General features: G+C 37.7%; 1 protein-coding gene across 1 annotated transcript in view; it reads right to left on the minus strand.

Moving 5' to 3' along the window:
- LOC100760475 (receptor tyrosine-protein kinase erbB-4) overlaps positions 1–20,718 on the minus strand; it is a 658,968-nt gene that overhangs the window by 25,626 nt on the left and 612,624 nt on the right. Inside the window, exons 22-25 of the mRNA XM_035438839.1 lie at positions 19,707–19,782; positions 12,507–12,653; positions 10,156–10,253; positions 8,620–8,790 (exon numbers count right to left, since the gene is read on the minus strand). Of these exons, the coding sequence (XP_035294730.1) occupies positions 8,620–8,790; positions 10,156–10,253; positions 12,507–12,653; positions 19,707–19,782 (492 nt within the window). The remainder of the gene's footprint in view (positions 1–8,619; positions 8,791–10,155; positions 10,254–12,506; positions 12,654–19,706; positions 19,783–20,718) is intronic.

Here is a 20,718-nt window from a genome sequence, read left to right on the forward strand (position 1 = left end):
AGGTTTGCTACTTATCTTCTCCTGTTTATACAGTATTGCAGTAGATGCTATGGGCACATTATTTTGATAATAAAGATCATTGTAGAGTTATGGCTAATAATAATAGCATTAGCTATGGGGTAGATGGAATCTTGTGGTGTTTCTAAGATTTATTTCTACCAGTGTTCTTTACAAATATCAGCACTGTATTGTTAATTTAATCATTGTCTTATGGTTACAATTTATCAAAATACATATGGATTTAAAAAAGTTACTTTTCATTTATTTACTCATTTTTTTCTATGCATACACAAATTGGTCACAGTGTATGTTTGGGGGTTAAAGAACAATTTGCAAGAATTGTCTCCTTCTAGCATGTATGTAGATTCAGGAATTCAACAATGGTAATCAAGTTAGATAGCAAGGGCCTTAACCTGGCCCACTCATGGCATTTAAAAACATTCTAACATGCTACAGAAGAGATTCCTTTGATAATTTGTTTGATGTTAGGAAACATACACAGAATCAAAGAGTCTTGTCATAAGTAACAAATGTAAGAAGGAAATATGAGTATCGATGTTATTGACAAATAAAAAAGTAAAACATAAAAATTGTCTCATTCTAAAAGAGAAGAATGTTTATTTGCCTGTTACCAGAGAAAATGTAATTCTTAATTGTCTATCACTCATATAATGGGCATGGGTGTATTAATTTAAAAATGGGGAAATAATGCTACAGAGAGAGCCAAAACATTACTGAAGTAAATACACAGAAAATATATTTTTTTATTTAAAAACTGAGTACTTACTTTGTACTAACTGTTTACGAAACATATTTACAAACATCCATCCTTATTCACCTTAACACAGTCCCTTATTATATAGCTTGGCCACAAAATCTAAAATTGAAGTAACTATGAAATAATGTAACAGCACTGTAGACAAGGATGGAAATAATATTTATCCATGTTAGAAGCTGAAATAAGTATTATAGAAATCCAGAAATTTATAATTAGGGCAATATACGTGACCAAGATTGTTTTATGAGCTGGGGAGATGGCCCACTGGGCAAAGTACTTACTATAAAAGCATGAGGGTCTGAGTTGGGATTATAGAACCTAAAGCTGGGTACAGGGAGACCTGAGCTGGAGACAGGAGAATCACAGGCCCACCTTCTCTGCATACACATTAGTGGATGAAAGACACTGTCTGAAATAAAGTGAACGGTGAACATTCCACCTGAGGGTATCTGTGAACTCTTCTACAGGTGCAACATAGACACGCGCTCACTCTCTCTCTCACGCGCGCGCGCGCACACACACACACACACACACACACACACACACACACACACACACGAGCACACCTTCAAATTTTAAAAAGTTTTTAAATATTCCCAAATGAGTGGTATTAAGTACAATTCCTTTTTCAGACACTGGAAAAGTACATAGGAGTTTGCAAGTAGCAAATCAAAATGCAGAAGAGAAAAAGACCAAAGGTCAAGGACTCCCCAGTGTGATTTCTCCTTTGTCAAGTTCTGTTTAGTTAGCTCAAGTTGCCATTAAGAATTACTTGTATTAAGCATTGTAAATTAAAGTGAATATAAAGTTGGAATTTCAGAATTCTTATAAAAAGAAAAAGAATCAAGCCTTAGCCTTGGTATTTTGATAGCATTTCATTTGAAGAAATAAAACTCATTCCTGGAAAATTGATTATTGAAATGAAAGGTGATGAATCTGCCTTTTAGAACAATAAATACATTAGTGAAATGTGATTGTTTTTGTTCTATAGAGGGAGCAGGGAAATTGCCCCCGTCTTTTTTTTTTTTCTTTCAGATCATCGTTCGGTTTATTAAAGAGGGATTTTATCAAACATTCAAAGATGTGGTTGATAGTACCTGCATTGAATAGTTTTATGTCAACTCAAGACAAGCTAGTCATGTGAGAGGGGGGAACAATTGAGAAAATGCCTGGATAAGATTGACCCATAGGTAAGCCTGTAGGGTATTTTCCTAATTAGTGATTGATATGGGAGGGTCCAGCCCACTGTAGATGGGACAACACCTCACCTGGTGGTCAAGGGTGCAATAAGAAAACTGGCTCAGCTGTTAAAGGCTAGGCTCACAACCAATATATATATATATATATATATATATATATATATAAAAAAAAAAACAGGCTGAGCTGGGTGGTGGTGGAGCACGCCTTTAATCCCAGCACTCGGGAGGCAGAGGCAGGTGGATCTCTGTGAGTTCGAGACCAGCCTGGTCTACAAGAGCTAGTTCCAGGACAGCCTCCAAAGCCACAGGGAAACCCTGTCACAAAAAACAAACAAACAAAAAAAAAAAAAAAGAAAAAGAAAAAAGAAAGCAGGCTGAGAAAGCCAGGAAGAGTGATCCAGTAAACAGACCCCTCATGGCCTCTTCATCCACTCCTGCCTCTAGGTTCCTGCCATGGCTTCCCCCAGTGGACTGTGATTCAGGGTTTGTAATTTAAATAATGTTTTCCACTCCAAGTTGCTTTTGGTCATGGTGCTTTATCACAGCTAACTAAGACAACTAATATCCCAAGTGTGGATGTGGGCTCCTCAAGAGAGAGTCATGCTCAAGTGTCTGAACAGCAGTTGTATACCTGCTTTTGGTGGCTCATGAAGCTAAATTTCTAATGGTGACGGAAGAACTTTCCCCTCCTATTTTTGGTAAAGGAGACTATCGAGCGGTTCCTGAGTACCCTGGATAAGATAAAACTCAGGCTATAAACAGTTGCAAATAGGTGTTGCAACAACTTGTCTTTTATTGTACTTAGGGGTTCTTGGAAAACTCTAGCTTTTAGGGGTGTGGGGCACACACCTTTAATCCCAGCACTAGGTAGGTAAAGGTAAACTGATCTCTGTGAATTCTAGGCCTGCCTGGTGTACATAGTTCCAGGACAACCAGGGCTACATAGAGACCTTATCTCAAAAAATCCTAACATGCTGGGCAGCTGTGGCACACGCCTTTAATCCCAGCACTCTGGAAGCAGAGGCAGGCAGACCTCAGCAAGTTCAAGGCCAGCCTGGTCTACAGAGTGAGTGCCAGGACAGGCTGCAAAGCTACACAGAGAAACCCTGTCTGGAAAAACCCAAAACCAGCAAATAAAAAAAACAAGACAAAAAACCCTAGCAAAACAATAAAAAGAACTTCCAGCCCTATCTGATGGCATACTCATGTAATCCAAGCTCAGGAGAATACTCCAAGTTCCAGGCCAGCCTGGGCTACACAGGGAGTTCGGGCTAATGAGGCTGCAGAAGGAGATCAAGAACTTCCAATATTCAGTAAGGCTTAGTCAGCACTAGTTTCCTGCTTGTAAAAAGATGCTAAGAATCTCTCACCTCTTACATTGCAGCAAACTAAAGGCAGAGAAGGAAGGCCCAAAGCTTTGAGTTTTAAAATTACTAGTCACAAAGAACTGCAGGGTCTCTGGAGGGCACACTGGCCTGTGCTCGAACCCAGGCTCCATCTACATAGCATGCCATCCAATACGAACAGCAGAATAATGTCCAAGGCAGGAGCTACTGACTAAACCTGTGATCCTGGATTTATGAAGGTTTAGCAGAGACTTCAGAAGGCCTGGGTGTCTCAAGTGTATGCCACCAAGGAGTGAATCTTAAGGCTGTGAGGTGAGGTGGCTCAGCCAGTAACGTACTGACAAGTTGTTCAATCCTCACTACCCAGGCTGTCAGATAATGGACTCCTGCATGCGCACAAAGCACAACTTAAGTAATAAAATACAATTAAAAAACAAGTGGCTGTGCTGTTAGGACTAGCCCACAACACAGTATTTTCTGGGGAAAGCAAGTTTTCAACAGGTCTTGCCCCTGTCGTTTTTTTTTGGGGGGGGGAGGTTATTATTTTTTACTTATTTGAATTAGAAACAAGATTGAATTACATGACAATCCCAGTTCCCTTCTCCCTCCCTTCCTCTCCGACCACTCCCCCAACTAAAACCATACCTATCACATGTCCTTTCTTCTAATCTACACCTGACTCAACCTTTCTGCTCCCTCATGACCTCTGCATCCTTCCTCTTCTTCCCTTCTCATTCTCATAGCTACCTCCCCCCTCTTCCCATGCTCTCAATTTGCTCAGGGGATCGTAACCCTTTCCCCTTCTCCACGGGACAATGTTTGTCTCTCTTAGTTTCCTCCTTGTTTACTAGTTTCTCTGGTAGTGTGGATTGTAGGCTGGTAATCCTTTAGTCTATGTCTAAAATCCACATATGAGTGAGTACATATCATGTTTATCTTTTTGTGATTGGGTTACCTCGCTCAGAATGGTTTCTTCGAGTGAGTTCCAGCCATTTTCCTGCAAATTTCAAGATTCCATTTTTTTTTTCCACTGAGTAGTACTCCATTGTTAAATGTACAACATTTTCTCTATCCATTCTTCGGTTGAGTGGCAGCTAGGCTGCTTCCAGTTTCTGGCTATTACAGATAGTGCTGCTATGAACATGGTTGAACAGATGTCCTTGTTATATGAATGTGCTTCTTTTGGGTGTATGCCTGGGAGTGGAATTGTTGGATCTTGTGGTAGACTCGTTCCCATTTTCTTGAGGAGTTGCCATACTGATTTCCACAGTGGCTGTACAAGTTGGCACTACCACCAGCAGTGGAGAAGTGTTCTCCTTTCTCCACATCCTCTCCAGCATAAACTGTCATTGGTGTTTTTGATTTTAGCCATTCTGATAGGAGTAAGATGGCATCTCGGCGTTGTTTTGATTTGCATTTCCTTGATGACTAAGAATGTTGAACACTTTCTTATGTGTCTTTCAGGCATTTTAGATTCCTCTATTGAGAATTCTCTATTAGTTCTGTACCCCACTTGCCCCAATCTTATCCCTATGGACTTTGCTATCTTCCATAGAGACTGAGATGTACATCTCTCTATGAAATAGAATTTGTTTGTTTGTTTATTTATTAATTAATTTTTTTTTATAAAAAGACAGTTCCTTGTGTAGCCTTGGCTGTCCTGGAATTTGCTGTATGGACCAGGTGACCTGGAACTCACAGCTCCACCTGCCTCTGCCTCCCAAATGCTAGGATTAAAGGCATGCTCCACCATGCATGGTTTATTGATTAAATATTTAATCATTAGTTACCAGCTCCTACTGGGACCATGAGAAAAATCTTCAGTTTGGGTTAGAATTACATTTTTTTTTTTAGAAAAGTAAACTGAGGTTTCGATGTTTGCTCCCTCCTTCCCTCCTACCTCTCCCCCACCTTTCCCTCCTTCATAATGATTTTTGTTTTGCCTTTGTTTACTTTTTGAGACAGGATCTCACTATTTATCCAGGCAGGGATTTGAATCACTACTCTCCTTGATTGGCATTGAATTCACAAAATCCTCTTGCCTCAGTCTCCCCAGTGCTGAGACTATAGGTGTGATTACTAGTCTGGCTTCACCTTGTCTTTATGAATCAAATCTTTCAAATGGAGGGAGATGTTTGAAAAATGTAGGCCAGATGAGTTGCATTTTATGAGTAATTACTAGGGAAATTTAATGATAAGTCCTGGACACTGAGGTTGATGCCAAGATTAACATATCATGGAAATAAACGTGGATCTTTAAAGACAAGGCACATTGTAGTAGAGACAGAAGGCCTGCCTAGGAACTCTGATCTGCTGGCTAGGCCTGGGACACCATTCTAATCACCTCACTTCTTTGTGACAGATTTCTTGTTTGTAAGACATAATAATAATAATAAATTCACATCATTGGGTAGTCATGGAACTAAGTGAAAGGGGTAAACTAAACTAAAAAGCTTCACTTCTAGGAATGAAGGGACCAGACCTTCACTCAGCCTCTGCTTTAGAAGCCATAACAGGCTACAGAAAAGACACATAGGCCTGTAATACAATGAAACTCCAGATCCTCTGGCATCCTGGAGTCTAGGGCCAAAACTAAACTCCAAATGCCCCCCTCCCCCCAGCCTCCTAGGTACTTGGGAACTGTTTGGCCACAAAAAAAAAAAAAATACTCCAGGGGAGACCAAAACCTCCCCTATAGTCTCCTGGATACAGTTCTGAAAACTATTGGTATCTATGAACAACAGGCCACCTGCAAGTAACAAGACAAAGCCATAGAAACCACAGAATATTCCCTCTCATCACTGACCAATGAGGATACCTGGTGCATAGGTATTTCATGACAAAATATGACTTTGAGAAATTTTTCTGATTGTTCCCAAATGTCAACCAATCAGAAAAACCTGTACCTACTGATGCAATCCTGTAACTTTTGTCTTTAAAACCAACAGTAGACAGGGAACTTCACCCCCTCTGGAGACTGCCGTATCATCTTGCTAGACAGGGGCCCTCCTGGTGTAGGATGGGCAATTTAATAAACCTGGTGCATTTGCATCGGTGGTCTGTCTCCCTGGTCTCTTTGGGGATTCTTATGACTCGGGCACAACATTTGGGGGCTCATCTGGGACATACAGGTGTTGAATAGCAAACTCTAGGTCTTATTTCATTATTACTGTCAGTCTGAAATAAAGTTGTTCTACTATTTTGACAATGTTTTGATATGGAGGCACTAAGGGGGAAAGTTGCTTCCTAGAAAACAATCAAGAATTATGTTTATATCTTATAAATGGAAGACCCTGAGTGTAGAGCTAAACCCATTATATCTCCACACCCACTAATGGCCAAGAAATAGTTTACTTAGCACTTGCCAAGCTGTATGCTGAGTCTATGACTTTGTAGCTCTTCCATTACCCCAGACACATTAAAAATTTAATAAACTCATGTACTTCTAATTAACTCACAAGCAAAAAACACACAACTGGTCTAAGGAACCTACTCAGACACTAGGCCAGTTCCAGACTCCAGACATATCAGTTGGCTGCTCTATAGTTAGAATGGCCATTCTGAAGTCTTTACTGCTTCATTTAGGGTTTTACACTTTTGTGATCAATTTATTTATTTAGCCATTTATGTATTTATGGTTCTTGTTACTTCAATACCCAGAAAGTTGAATTCACAAAAAAAAAAAGAAGAAGAAAATGCTGGGTGGTGGTGGCACACACCTTTAATCCCAGAACTTGGGAAGCAGAGGTAGGTGGATTTCTGTGAGTTCAAGGCCACTCTCATCTATAGAGTGAGTTCCAGGACAGTAAGGACTGTTTCACAGAGAAACCCTGTCTCAAAAGAGAGAGAGAGAGAGAGAGAGAGAGAGAGAGAGAGAGAGAGAGAGAGACAGGAAGAAGAAGGAGGAGGAGGAGGAGGAGGAGAAGACGACTATAAGAGACTTGAAGCTAGGAAAAACTCATGTTGCAGCTCTTTAATGACAAGCTGTCCTTTTTCCAATACCCTGTCCTTCCTTATCACCTTGATTTTGTGTCCAGATTTTATCCTATTCTCACACTTGCGTATCTTTAACACATACATGTATACATTATAAGCTAGGATCCACATGTAAGAGAAAACATACTGGTTTTTCCTATTTTCTTTTTTTTTTCTTTCTTAGCTTCATTACTCATTTAATATTATAATTTTAATAGTATAATTTTCAGGTGCATCATTTTCCTGAAGATTTAGTGATTTTATTTTTCTTTCAAGCTGATTAATTTTCCAGTTTTTATATGCATCACATTTTCATTATCCATTCATCTCTTGATGGGCATCTAGATTGATTTCACTATCTTGCCAGCAAGGTACCTGGATATTTTTTTTTTGAAATCACAAGTTACATAGAAATTCTTTGACTCTCTAATGTGTGTTAACATCTCAGGTGCAGAGGCACTCACATGTTGAGTGGACAAGTGATTTTTTTTTTAAATAACACTATTTAAATAAGATTCATTTTATTTAAAATGAATGTATATGTGTATGTTTACACATAATTGCAGCTGCCCGTAGAGACTGGAAGAGGGTGCTAGGTCCCCAAGAGCTGGGGATTTCATCTGCTTGACATGGATTCTGGGATTGGAACTTTTCTGCAATAGCAGTACACATTTGTAAGTGCCATCTCTCCACTCCTGACAAGTGAATCTTTGCAAATAAACAGATGGGCTGACAGCACTTAGTGAAAAACTGAGACTTGAGTACAGTGGATTTAATATTTGAACTGTAAATTCTTTTCAGAAGTGTCTGCTAAAACATAAGTCAATGTCTTGGCAAAGATTCATGGGGCTTCCAAATATGATCAACTGTGGGCTAAAAACACACACTTTTCAGTGTTTGTATTTCATTTGGCAGAAAAGTGAATGTTTCTTCAATGAGTGAAAAACTTGTGGTAGTATTGATTATCATGACATACTGAAATATTTTAAACAAAGTAAAAACCTAGTTGGTAAGTATTTTCATTACTGTAGGAAGTCTCATTAGTGTGGTTCTTAGCAATTAAAATTTGTTTAATTTAAGATGGATAAGATTATTTCCTTTGAAATGGTGATATCTTAGGATATACATTTTATTGTTCATGCTTAACTTCCAAAGTTATCTATAGTGAGCTTGGCATATCCTCTGTGGGTACAGTGTTCTTTTGACATTGAAATTGCAATAGTATGCTGTATAGTTACTTGAAAATTTTTATGCTTTCAGTCAATGTATACAAATTTATTTCTCAGAAATAACACAGTACTTGTGTCTAATTACTTCTTACCCTATTGGAGTCAATTCTTGCTCTGGATGTGTAGATAGGAGGAGGGATGTTGAAAGCCTGGGGGACCAAGTATTCCTCAGCATCCATCATGTCTTCCAAATCTTCTTCATCCAAGAGATTCTGGAAGAATTTGCTGTCATTTGGACTTGGAAGCTTCATCCGATCATCACCCTGAAAGATTGCCCATAAGATATGCACAAATCATTATTCTTTCCTTACAACATGTAGTTTCAATAGTAAGTTTATAGAAAAGAAAAATAAGCAGCTGGAGAATCCATTTGCTCATTGCAAAACATCTTTGGCTTAACTACCAGATGAAAAGAATCCCATATTATGGTTAGATATTAAAATGTAGGAAACGGAATACAAGAAGAATGTGGCAAATCAACAACAAAAGAAAAAAGAATGAGGACAGGTGATGTTCATGTTTCAAGGGTGGCAAAATCCACTTCAGATCTGAGAATAACAGTTCACTGTTAAGGAGGTGCATGAGTTAAGAATAGAGAATAAGAGGCAGTTGACATCAGTTTTTATTTAATATGATAACACTGATGCTCCAGAGTCAGGGTACAGACACATGGCTTGTCTTATAGTATAATGGCATTATTGTCAAATTGGGGGCATGCAGAAATCCTAGTACAGTGACATAGATAATATATGAGTTTGGAAGAGATATAAAACACTTGCTAAACTTTGTTCAACTTATCATTTCTTAAATATTCTTAGCTTTTCCAAAAGTTTGTGATATTTGGCAAACAATTTTATTTTATAGAAGTTAATTTGTGGGGAAAATGACTAAAACTCATTATTTTCTAAAGTCTGGCTTTTGCCTTCATGCTAGTCTACTTGAAGGTAAAGGTTCCTTTCAGTGAAGAATGATAATCCCGAGTGCTCAAGGTATAACTGTATAGGCTTTAGGTGAAAATAATGACAAAGAAATTACTACATTAATTAAATGATCCAATCTGTTTGATTCCTAGTGTTGAATAAAAAATGTTCTTTTGGTCTGTTGTTTAATTTAAATAGGCATCAATTCATTTGTATTGAGTTATTGCTTGAACACTATATACTCCCTCCAATAAAACAATCCATCTATACTTCTAAAATTGGCATATGAATTAATAGCATTGTTATGGCATTTTTATTCATACTTTGCCTTTGTTTACCATTGTTTTTCACTCCTCTCACCTGCGTGTTCATGCCCTTCCTTTTCCAAGTAGTCTTTCTACTTCTATGTTATATGTATTCTATTACCTTCTTGTCCCCATTACCTTTCCCTTAAGACCTCTTTTTCCTTTCTCATGGTCCATTTCTAGTTTTATGACCTATACCACATATATATATATATATATATATATATATATATATATATATACATATATATATGATATGCATATGAGAGGGAGCATGTAGTATTTGCCTTTTTGAGCCTGCCTTGTCTCAGTTAATAGAACCATATTCAGATCTACCAATTCATAGGTTGTTCACATTGTCACTTGATTATTGAATGTTTCCAGCACAGTCAAAATGACTAACCTGAATAACTAGGTATCTTTGAGGGTCTCTAGCCATCCTTGAAAACTCAGCAGCCAGTTCCTTGAATTTAGGCCTGCTGTCAGCATCGATCATCCAACCTGGCAATTGATGCAGAGAGAAATATTAGTGTATCCATACTTGGAGAAAGTGACATTGAAATTTTGAAAAATACAGACAAAATGCAAAAGATATTGTTTTAATAATAACCAGCAAAAAATTCAGTGAAAGAAAATTGGTGAACAAAGCAGACAATTAGCTAAGGCTGTAACTCAAGAAAGTGACATTCATCAATGGAATGCAATATACTATAAAAATAAAGGCAAGATTTAAAAAAAACACAGTTTAGTTTTAAGTATGTGTTTATGTCTAAGTATGTTCACATGTGTGCAGGTACCCAGTAAAGGGTATTGGATCAACCTGGAGCTGGTTGTTAGCTGCCTGACTTGGCCGCTGAAATCCAAACTTGAGTCCTGTGCAAGAGCCACCACACAAGCTCTTAACTGCCGAACCTTCTCTACAAAACCCCAATTTTCATTCTATTGATCCTATTCAAATGAATTCTTGTCCTTGAAAATAGATCCCGAGCTAACTATGGGCAATTCTGGAATCGCAGCTTCTGGTTGTTCTTGTTTTGGAGTGTGGAGATAATGTTTTAAAAACACCCTTTGATGGTTACAGACAAGATAATTGAGATGGAACGTGAAGTTTTGTGTCAAGAATACATGGTAGAAAATATTTGGTTGTCATTATAGTACCGTGATACAAAAGGTTGAAATGGGGAATTGAAAGCCCTTTGCCAGTTTGTTTGTTCCTGGTGGAAGAAAAATACAAAATGATTTGCAATGTGTGTTCAGCAGCACCTATTAGCTTATCTTAATATTAGCTCTCCCAGAATAAAAATACCAGTTTTCAAGGTAGGGGGTATTCTTTAGCTGGGAGTTTAGAGAAAAAGGGATCTTAACTGCCTCTGTTTGGCTGATGAGATGACAGGAATAACAGCACCAAGCTTTCTTTGATTGTGTTGCCAAATGATCCCTTTCTAAAGCATGAACCCTCCAGGGGAAAGGGAAAACCAAACAGTAAAACTCTCAATACGTGTTGCCTAATGAGGCAAAATGCTTGCCTGTCTTTCCACCATCACATTGTGGTACTCAAATCACAGCTGATGCTGGTTATGGTATCAAATTATCAGACAAGATATGAATGGCTTTTAAATTCTCTTCAGGACATTGAGTAAACAAGGTCTGATCTAATACAGCTAGGGATCTTTTTTTTTTTCTATTTCTAAAGAGTTAATTTTTGATCTTGTTCTGGAAACCCTTTGGGTATCATCTTATGCATCCTTTGTGTCGCCTCTCCTAGGCTCAAACACTCTGCATCTTATGGGTATTCATTTCCAAAAACGCTCGTTAATGCCAAGATGCTAATGACAAAGCTACTGGAGCCAAAAAAGGTTAACTTCACAGTGAGATATTTGTTTCTCTCTAACTAAATATTGAGTAAATAGGACTGTGCTTAGAGAAAAGGGCATGCTGACCTGCACTGCAAGGAACATTTTTTATTCCTTCCCTTCCTGTCAGAATGGATCACACATGTCATGAATATAAATATGAGAAGACCTGGGCCCAGCGTCTCTGAGTCTCTTATTAATAAAATGCTTATTCACCTTCACCAGTCTGTGTCTTTCTTTAACCCTATGTAAATCAAAACTGGAAAACCTGAGATTATACAAGAGAAATGGCTGCCTGTTAATCTCACTTAAATTAAGTCAGAAACCCCAGAGACTTATTTAATTCTATTAAAATTAAGAGTCTGGGCCTCTGAAACACATTTATAATACATATGTGTCTGGGGTATGGAGAGAAAAGTAAGAACATTTGATATAAACAAATGATCAAATTGAAAAAAGTAAACATTATAATCTTTACTTCAATGAAGATTCACCTCTTCTGATTCCCAACCTGCTCTGCTAATTTATTTATGATTAAATCTATATCCAATAATTTAGTTTTAGACTACTAGTGATGTTTAGATATTTTCCCATAATGATTAACATTAATGTTATTACCATCATTCTTATGAATAATTATCTCTCTTTATGACAACCTCTTATAGGCAGAGCAATTATGAAAATTAGAGGAGTAAGAACTACATATTCTTTACTTCGTAGCTTGGAAGCATGCTATTATTTCATAATAATAATCACAACAAACAGACATTTATATTCTGCATTCGTAAATATTCTCAATGCTGTTTTTCAATGCAGAGAAATATTTTGCAGGCAAAACCATCTCAACTGTTATTTTATTAAGAATGATGGTTCAGGTAGTAAAATTATTTTCCAGTCTTACATTTGACCATGACCATGTAAACGTCAATAGTGCAGATGGGAGGTTGAGGCAAACGCTCTCCTTTCTCTAATAAATCAGGGATTTCTCGGGTTGGAATTCCATCATAGGGTTTTCCTCCAAAGGTCATCAGTTCCCATATTGTGACTCCTAATTGGAAATAAAATCCACATGTAAGCAAATTACCATTACAATTTTGAATGAAAACAAATAAAATTACTCTTTGAAAGCAAACAATAGAAATTTAAAGGAAACTCCTTCATATTTGCTCACTCACTTCAACAATTCCAATGCTAAACCCTCCTGGGACAATTCAAGTAAGAATTCTCTTACTGTCTCTTACTTGTCTTGGAATTTTTAATGCATAACAGGAAAAATTTAGAACCAATACCAGAAATTAAAACAAGTACCCCATTTGTACCTACATGACAATGCCTACTGATGAAAATTGTTTCATGTACATTAAAATTCAAGATACAATTCCTTCACTGTATGCACATGTTCAATATCTAATAAATATGATGTCAGGAAAAGCCTGACATGGATAAATTTTTAAATTAGCCTTTTTTGGGAAAAGCATCAAAGGCTGAGCTGGTAGTTGCAGAATGCTAAAGGTGTCTGTCTGTTGTTACAACAAAGCTTGTAGCTCACTGTTCAGCCAACACACAAAAAATCAAGTAGAATAAAAATTTATTTAGCACGGACAGGAGTCTGCATGAGGATCAAGCCATATGGAAGACAGAATATACAAGAATGTGTATTTTTTTGAAATGAGAAATGATGAAAACAATGAGCAGCTTATTTCTAAGCTAATGATATGATTTTTTCAACCACTAGAGCACTGACTGACAAATAAAATAAAATAAAAGACAATCCCAAGAACAAAAACAGCCATATACTAAAGATTACTTCTTTACTATAATAGGTAAATTCCCTATCACTGAGGCTTATCCTTAGGCCACAATACTTTTAAAATAGAAATAGCTATGTAAGCATGGTAGTGTTACAATATGAGTCTTGATTGATGCATACATGGGTTTATTTTATTATAAAAACCATTAATTGCGACTATGTTTTCTCAATATCTCTGTAATGCTTATTTATTTAAACTGGTATGTCAGTCACCACTTCCTGAAAACAATATAGATATGTGTAAACTTCAAACCACCTTTTGGAATAGAATCATTAACACCGATTGGATTATTTTGTTAATATTTACATCCCATAATTTTTATTGTCACATACAGCAGATGAATGTTTCCTAGATTCTTATTTTTTATATCAAGAGCTACTTGCTCAAGAAAGTCATTGTTTACACTTCAATGGAAGGCAAACAAAATGGTGGTCACTCTTTTTAAGTAAGTCAACCACAGTATGGTGTATATACATACAAACAAACACACACACATACATACATTCCTATGCACTCAGGACTTGTGCACAAAAGAAACATTATATTGAACTCATGTTTGCTATTACTAAAGACAACATAGGTATTTTCAAATCTCCAAAATAAACAAAATCTTAAAACCCCTTACATATTAAAATATAAAAATATTATGTAAATATAGCTAGGCAGTGGTGGCACATTCCTTTAATGCCAGCACTCAGGAGGCAGAGGCAGGCAGATCTTTGTGAGTTCAAGACCAACCTGGTCTACAAGAGCTAGTTCAAGGACAGGCTCCAAAGCTACACAAGGAAACCCTGCCTCGAAAAACAAACCAAAAATTTGTAGATATAATGCCAATAAGTACAAAACTAAATGCCCAAATTTCTGCTACTGATAATGTAATTAAATCTTTCCAAAGTGGGCACCCAATTAATGCTAAGGGAGATGACTTTGGGTATAAAGAGAAATATCGGGCAGACTATAGGAGAAACGCAAGGACACATGTTGCAATTTCATCACCTTTAAGCTATATCACAACTGATGCATAATCTGTGGGTATGAAAAATGCAAGCCGGTGATAATTTTCATCTTAAACATATTATAAACAAGGATTTGTAGCAATCTCTGCCACCTATGTCTCTTGCAATCAACTCTGGCATGCCATAATAATCTGAAGATGCCGTGTGAAAATATGTTGAGACAGAGGTTGTAACACAAAACAGCACTGTGTATCTGTTAATGTGTGCTGAACAGCCTTCGGAAGTTTGAACTCATCACGAATAAAACTGTGATAGCCAGAGTCACAAGAATTCTCTAAAAGTCAAATTGTAGTATTAAAAGCATGACATTTTCAACATTTGTTTGTTTGTTTGTTTGTTTGTTTTGAGTTCATGAACAACTTGCCAGATTTACCACTTTAGATTTAATGAAACACAAGTACAAAAAGGGAAAGAAAAGCATATATGTATCTTGGTATGTAGTTAAAATAAAATATTAACCTGTAATAATATGTGATACAAATTCTCACTATCACATACTTATGCTAATCTACCTCTGTAATACTTATATAAATGCTAGCATACATGAGCACATGTGAGTCTATTATATACATGTGTTATATTTGCTTTTTTAATGATTGTTTAAAGTTGTTTAATAACTAAGCTTGGTTAAACATTTGTCTTGCATTTGTCTAAACCATCAACACACATTTCTTCCTTCCAAATTATAATCTATGTGACCTTTTTGGAAAATTTAACACCATTTATGACATAGATAAGGGGAAATTTGTGTTGAAATGTCTTAGCTCTCTCTCTCTTTCTCCCCCTCTCTCCCCCCTCTCTCTATATATCCATTCCTAGGTAAGTGTTGTAAGTTCTATAGTTATTAAATGAGTTAAATATTTTTATAGGCCCTCCCCCAAATGATGTGATGACCTTTGATGTCCCCCCATGAAGGGCCTCACTATCCTTGGGGAGTGGGTGGGTGGGGTCGGTGGGGAGCTTGGGAAGATTGATATGTCAAATAAGATTGTTTCCAAAATAAAAAAAAAACATAAAAATTACATATTTATATGGATGGATGCAAAAAAGGCAGAACTAAGACATAATTAATTAAAATAAATTGTGCTGTGTTTTTAGATTTTATGATCACCTTTAACTATCATAGTTTCTCTTCTAGTTGTGTGATAATATATTTTTATTTATTTATTTACTTGTTTATTTATTTATTTATTTGGTTTTTCGAGACAGGGTTTCTCTGTGTAGCTTTGGAGCCTATCCTGGCACTCGCTCTGGAGACCAGGCTGGCCTCGAACTCACAGAGATCTGCCTGCCTCTGCCTCCCGAGTGCTGGGATTAAAGGTGTGCGCCACCAATGCCCGGCTGATAATATATTTTTAATTTTTATTTATTTATTTTACATCCCAATTGCAGCAGCCCCTCTCCCCTCTCCTCCTACTCCATTCTTCTCCCTTCTGACCCCCCTCAAACCACCCCTCCTCCATTTTCACTCAGAAGGGGGCAGGCCTCCTGTGAGCATCCACAAAGCAGGGCATATCAGGGTGGGCAAGGTAAGCCATCATGAGGAATATGTTCCCAAGAGCCAGCCAAAGCACCAAGGATAGCTTCTCTTCCCATTGCCAGGAGTCATATAGACAAAGCTACATAAAACAGTCACATAAATGCAGAGGGCCTAGGTTGGTCCCATGTAGGGTTCCTTGATGGTTCAGACTTTGTGCCTTCACATGAGCTAGGTTAGTGGTGTCTGTGGGTTTTCCAGCGATGTTTCTGAATTCTGTTTTCTGCAATCCCTCCTCCCTCTCCTCAGCAGGACTCCAAAGCTTGATCCAGTGTTGGCTTTGGGTCTGTGAGTCTGCCTCCCTCAGTTACTGGATGAAGGCTCTCCTGATGATCAGCAATCTGGTCACGGGCGGGGGATGGCCAATCAGGCTCTCTGCATCCACTACTTCCAGGAGTCATCCTTGTAGGCATAAGGCTTCCACCAAACATAAACGCCCCATTTCCAGTCATCTCTCTCAGCACCCACCTTCTCCACCCACCCCCAACTGGATCCCTCAGGTTCCCATCCCCTGCCGAGTACACCCAGGAGATCTCCTCATTTCCCCTTCCTGGGGAGCTCCACGCATTCATTCCTTGGGCCCTCCTTGTTACCCAGCCTCTCTAGGTCTGTGACTGTAGTATGGTGCGATAATGTATTTTTACTTAAGCAACATAAGGGGAAAAGGGTTTATTTCACCTCACAGTTTAAGGAACAGTCCATTATGGTAGCAAAGTCAAGGCAGCAGGAGCTGGAAGCAGCTGGCTACACCATATTCCCACTTTGGAGACACAGAGAGATTAATGTATGCACAGTAGTCCTTGGCTTGCCTTCTTCACTTCATGCAGTCCAAAAGACCCTGTCTAGGGAAAGGCCCCACTCTGGAGATAATTGCCATAGCTATCCCAGAGGTTCAGTTCCAGACAATTCTACGTTCTGTAAGTTGATTAGAAACACTAACCATCACAACTCTACCCTTTGTCAATTTGAAACCAGAACACATCTGTTTTAAGCTGTAACTTTTCACTCTTTGGTCCTGTATCCTCCTGATGATTTTATAAAGTAAAATGTATGCAGTTCAACCTTAAACTCCCGATGGTCTTCAACAATTCCAAAACTTTAAAAGTCCAAAGTTTCTTAACTGTGAGACTGTGAGCTCTTCTTTTAAAAAAATATGTATACTTCCAACATATAATAATGGCACAGAGTAAATTTGTCTAATTCAAAATGGAAGAATTGGAGCACAGCATGAAAACTAAATAAACAAACAAAGAAAACCAAAAACTATACCAAAGCAAACCAAAAATCCAGCAGGGCAAACACTGCATCCTGAAACTCCATGTCTGGCATCTGGATCTGATAATGTAATCAATCAACTGGGTTTCAAAAGGCTTGAGTAGCACCACCCCTCACAGTTTCAGTTCTGCCGACTTCAGCATACACAGATTATCTGGTTCTGTTCCATGTCTGCATCCCATACTTGTGCATGTCCCATGGTCCTGCCATCTCAGATATACCAGTCTCCCCAGCAGTTGAGGCTTTACCTTCACAGCTTCACACAAGGGCCTCTCTGGAATTCTAACTCTGCCATAAATCTCTGTGCCTTGGCTGTTCTCCATGACTCCCTCAATTTTGTCTCCTTCATGCCTTTAAAACCATAGCCTACAGGTGACACTGCCATGTTCTTTCACCAGTTTGAGATAGGGTTTGGGCCTAATGGACCACAGCTTCATCCACTTCTGTGTGGTGACCCTGAAGAAACTTTCCTAAGCAGATGTTTTTAAGGAACAGGGACACCCCCCCCCACACACACACACTTTAGGCTTTCTTCCTTGAAATAAATTTGGATCCTCTCAAGTTGGCATCTCTGATGAGTGTGGTTTCACTCTCAGGACACCCTTCCCATTGTTCTAATGATGTGCAGGTGTCTTTTCTTCATTGGTACCCTGATCTTTAAGGATAACAGTAACAGCCTGAATGTTCCTCTGTCCTACAATTTTCTCTGCCAAATAGAGCAGTCTGTCATCTCTCAGTTGAACTTCACTCCATTTCTCAGACAACAGGCAGAATAAAGACAGATTCTTGGTCAAAACACCACACGAATGGCTTCTCTCTCATTTGTTGTTCCCTTTTGCAGCAGCCTTGGCGCAGGCTTCCACCATTTACGGTTTTCTTGTCATTGCTGTCTTCCAGACTCCTACCAGAATAGCCTATCAATCTCTTCTTAGAGCCTTCAAGGACTTTTTGGCCTAAATTTCCAAACTCTTCCACTCTCCTCCACACAAGAAACCAAACCAAATAACAACAGACAGTTTCAAGAGCCTAAGAAGCATGAGGTCAGGTTTATTACAACCAAAGCTCCATTTCTTGGTACCAGTTACTGTCTTGGTTTCATTTCGTGTTTCTTTGATAAAATGCTCTGAATAAAGAAACTTATGGGGAAGGGAGTTATTTTTACCCACAGTTCAGGGAATAATTTCTCATAGTGAAAATGTCAAGACAGCAGGAGCTTGAAGCAGTTGGTCCCATCACATCCACAATCAGGAAACAAGAAGATATGAATGCACGAACATTAACTCAGCTCACTTTGTTCACTTTATATTGTATAGGATCTCTTGCCTAGAGAATGATTTCACCCACAGTGGGTAGGTCTTCCTGTCTCAATGCAGGAATATGTTCAAGACAATATCCCACAGTCATAGTGATTCCCTGGAGCAAATATCCAGGGTGATTCTGGACACTATCAGGCTGAAATTTAACACTAGCCATCACACTAGGGATTGCATTGTTTTTCTTTTTCTTTTTAATTAAATTTATTTATTGTGTGTGTGTATTTGGGGGTCTGCACATGCCCCAGGAGATAGGTAGAAATCCAAGGACAACTTGAAAGACTTTGTGTTCTCCTTCCATCATATGGGTTCTGGGGATAGAACGCATACCATAAGGCTTGGGAGTAAGCTCCTTTACCTTCAGAGTCATCTTACAGGCCTAGAGACATTGTGGTTTTATTACCAATTAACACTAGTTTCAAGTGGTATATATAAATTTAGACAAAACATCGATCCCTTCTGGTTATGTTGTAAGTGTACGAAGTTGTAAGTGCAGACAAGTTGCTAACTAGCTCACTTCAACAACTGAGTTCAATGTAAAGAAAAAATGTTCTAATCACAAATATTAACCCCTCTTGCCTATCATTCATTTAACCTTTCTGTCATTCTAAAAAGAGTTTGTAAATGAAAATCAAATCCACAGTTAGCAGTGTTCTCTTATCACACTTTCACAATTACTTTTCTGTGTTCATTAGTTGCTCCCTGTTGCCACAATAACCATGTTTTCTACTCTAGAACATATATTCTTTTAACCAAAAATCAGACAAACAAAAATATGGTTTTCTTTTGCTTTACCCTTTCACACTGATCACTTTCAAAGTTAAATGACCAAAGAGTTGTTGAAAATTAAGGTCATAAGATTCTAAGAAATTGTTTCTAACAGTAGCCAGTTTTTCTGTTTATGTAAGAATAAATAGATTAATCAGACAAATTGTATCAAACCAGAGCTTATAGCAGAAAATTAAGCAGTGACATATATTTTACATTAGGAGAGCAGAAAAAATCTCAAAAAGATAGATAAAATTGTGGTTTGGTATGTTTAGCTTTTTAAATTAAACACCAAAGATTTAATTTTTTAAGGAGTCAAGCCTATAAGTAAATGCTTCCAATACTATATATAAAAGATCAAATTTATAAAGATTTATTTACCATAGCTCCAAACATCACTTTGATGAGTGAATTTCCTATAATGTATACATTCCAGGGCCATCCATTTAATTGGCATCTATAGAAGAATAAAAAGTGAATTATTAAAACTCACACAAGAAATCATTTTTATATTTTCTAAATGCTAGTCTCTGGACTGACCTCATTATATTTTTGGTGGTGTTTCCACAGCTAGAAACTAGTTGTTTTTCAAGATAGGGAACCAATAAATTGAAATTTATAAAATCTATGAAGTAAATTAACCAAAGGATATATTTCAAAGGGTTATGGCCATAAACAATGAAAAGAATAGATATCTCAACAGCTTTATATATTTTTAATGTGTAGTATCTAAATTATGAGTTATTATTATGACTGACAATATCAAATGTAAAAATGTTTCTATATTATGTTTTCTCAGAAATGAGATTCCTCCATTTTCAGTGATCCCATTTCTCCCTCAGATATATTTTGACCACACAGATATAATGGATTTTTTCTTCAGTTGCCCCCACTTCCTCTTCTGGTCACTAAATAGTCTAAAATCATGAATTCCATAGTTAGCTTTGCTTTGTTCCCCAGCCGCAAATGATCTCCCTTGCCTGGGCTAGCCAGAATTGAAAATATGTACCGTTTTCAAAATAGGAAAAAGGAATATAAAAGAATGTGAGAGGATCAGCACAAATCCATCATCACTACAAGAAAAACACTCAACCCACATACTCTGCGAATGATGGGTCAGCAGAATGTGTTTCAACTCAAAGGGCAGCATTAAGTAGCTTGGGATATAATTAGATTCTATGGAATAAAGATAAACATTTCTACTTTGCAGTTGAAAGCTTAAAACTAAATAGACATTGGAAATCATGAGGTTGGCTGCTCACCAAGGTGACACCAAGGTAACTCTATGACAGAATCATGGGGTTCAGTGAAAAGGAACAGAAGACACATTGAAAGTAATTTCCCTATGGGCAAGGAGTTAGCCGGCTTTATGGACTATGGACATGGTGTTATA

The sequence above is a fragment of the Cricetulus griseus genome, chromosome 2 (assembly GCF_003668045.3).
Source record: "Cricetulus griseus strain 17A/GY chromosome 2, alternate assembly CriGri-PICRH-1.0, whole genome shotgun sequence".
Taxonomy (NCBI): Eukaryota; Metazoa; Chordata; class Mammalia; order Rodentia; family Cricetidae; genus Cricetulus; species Cricetulus griseus.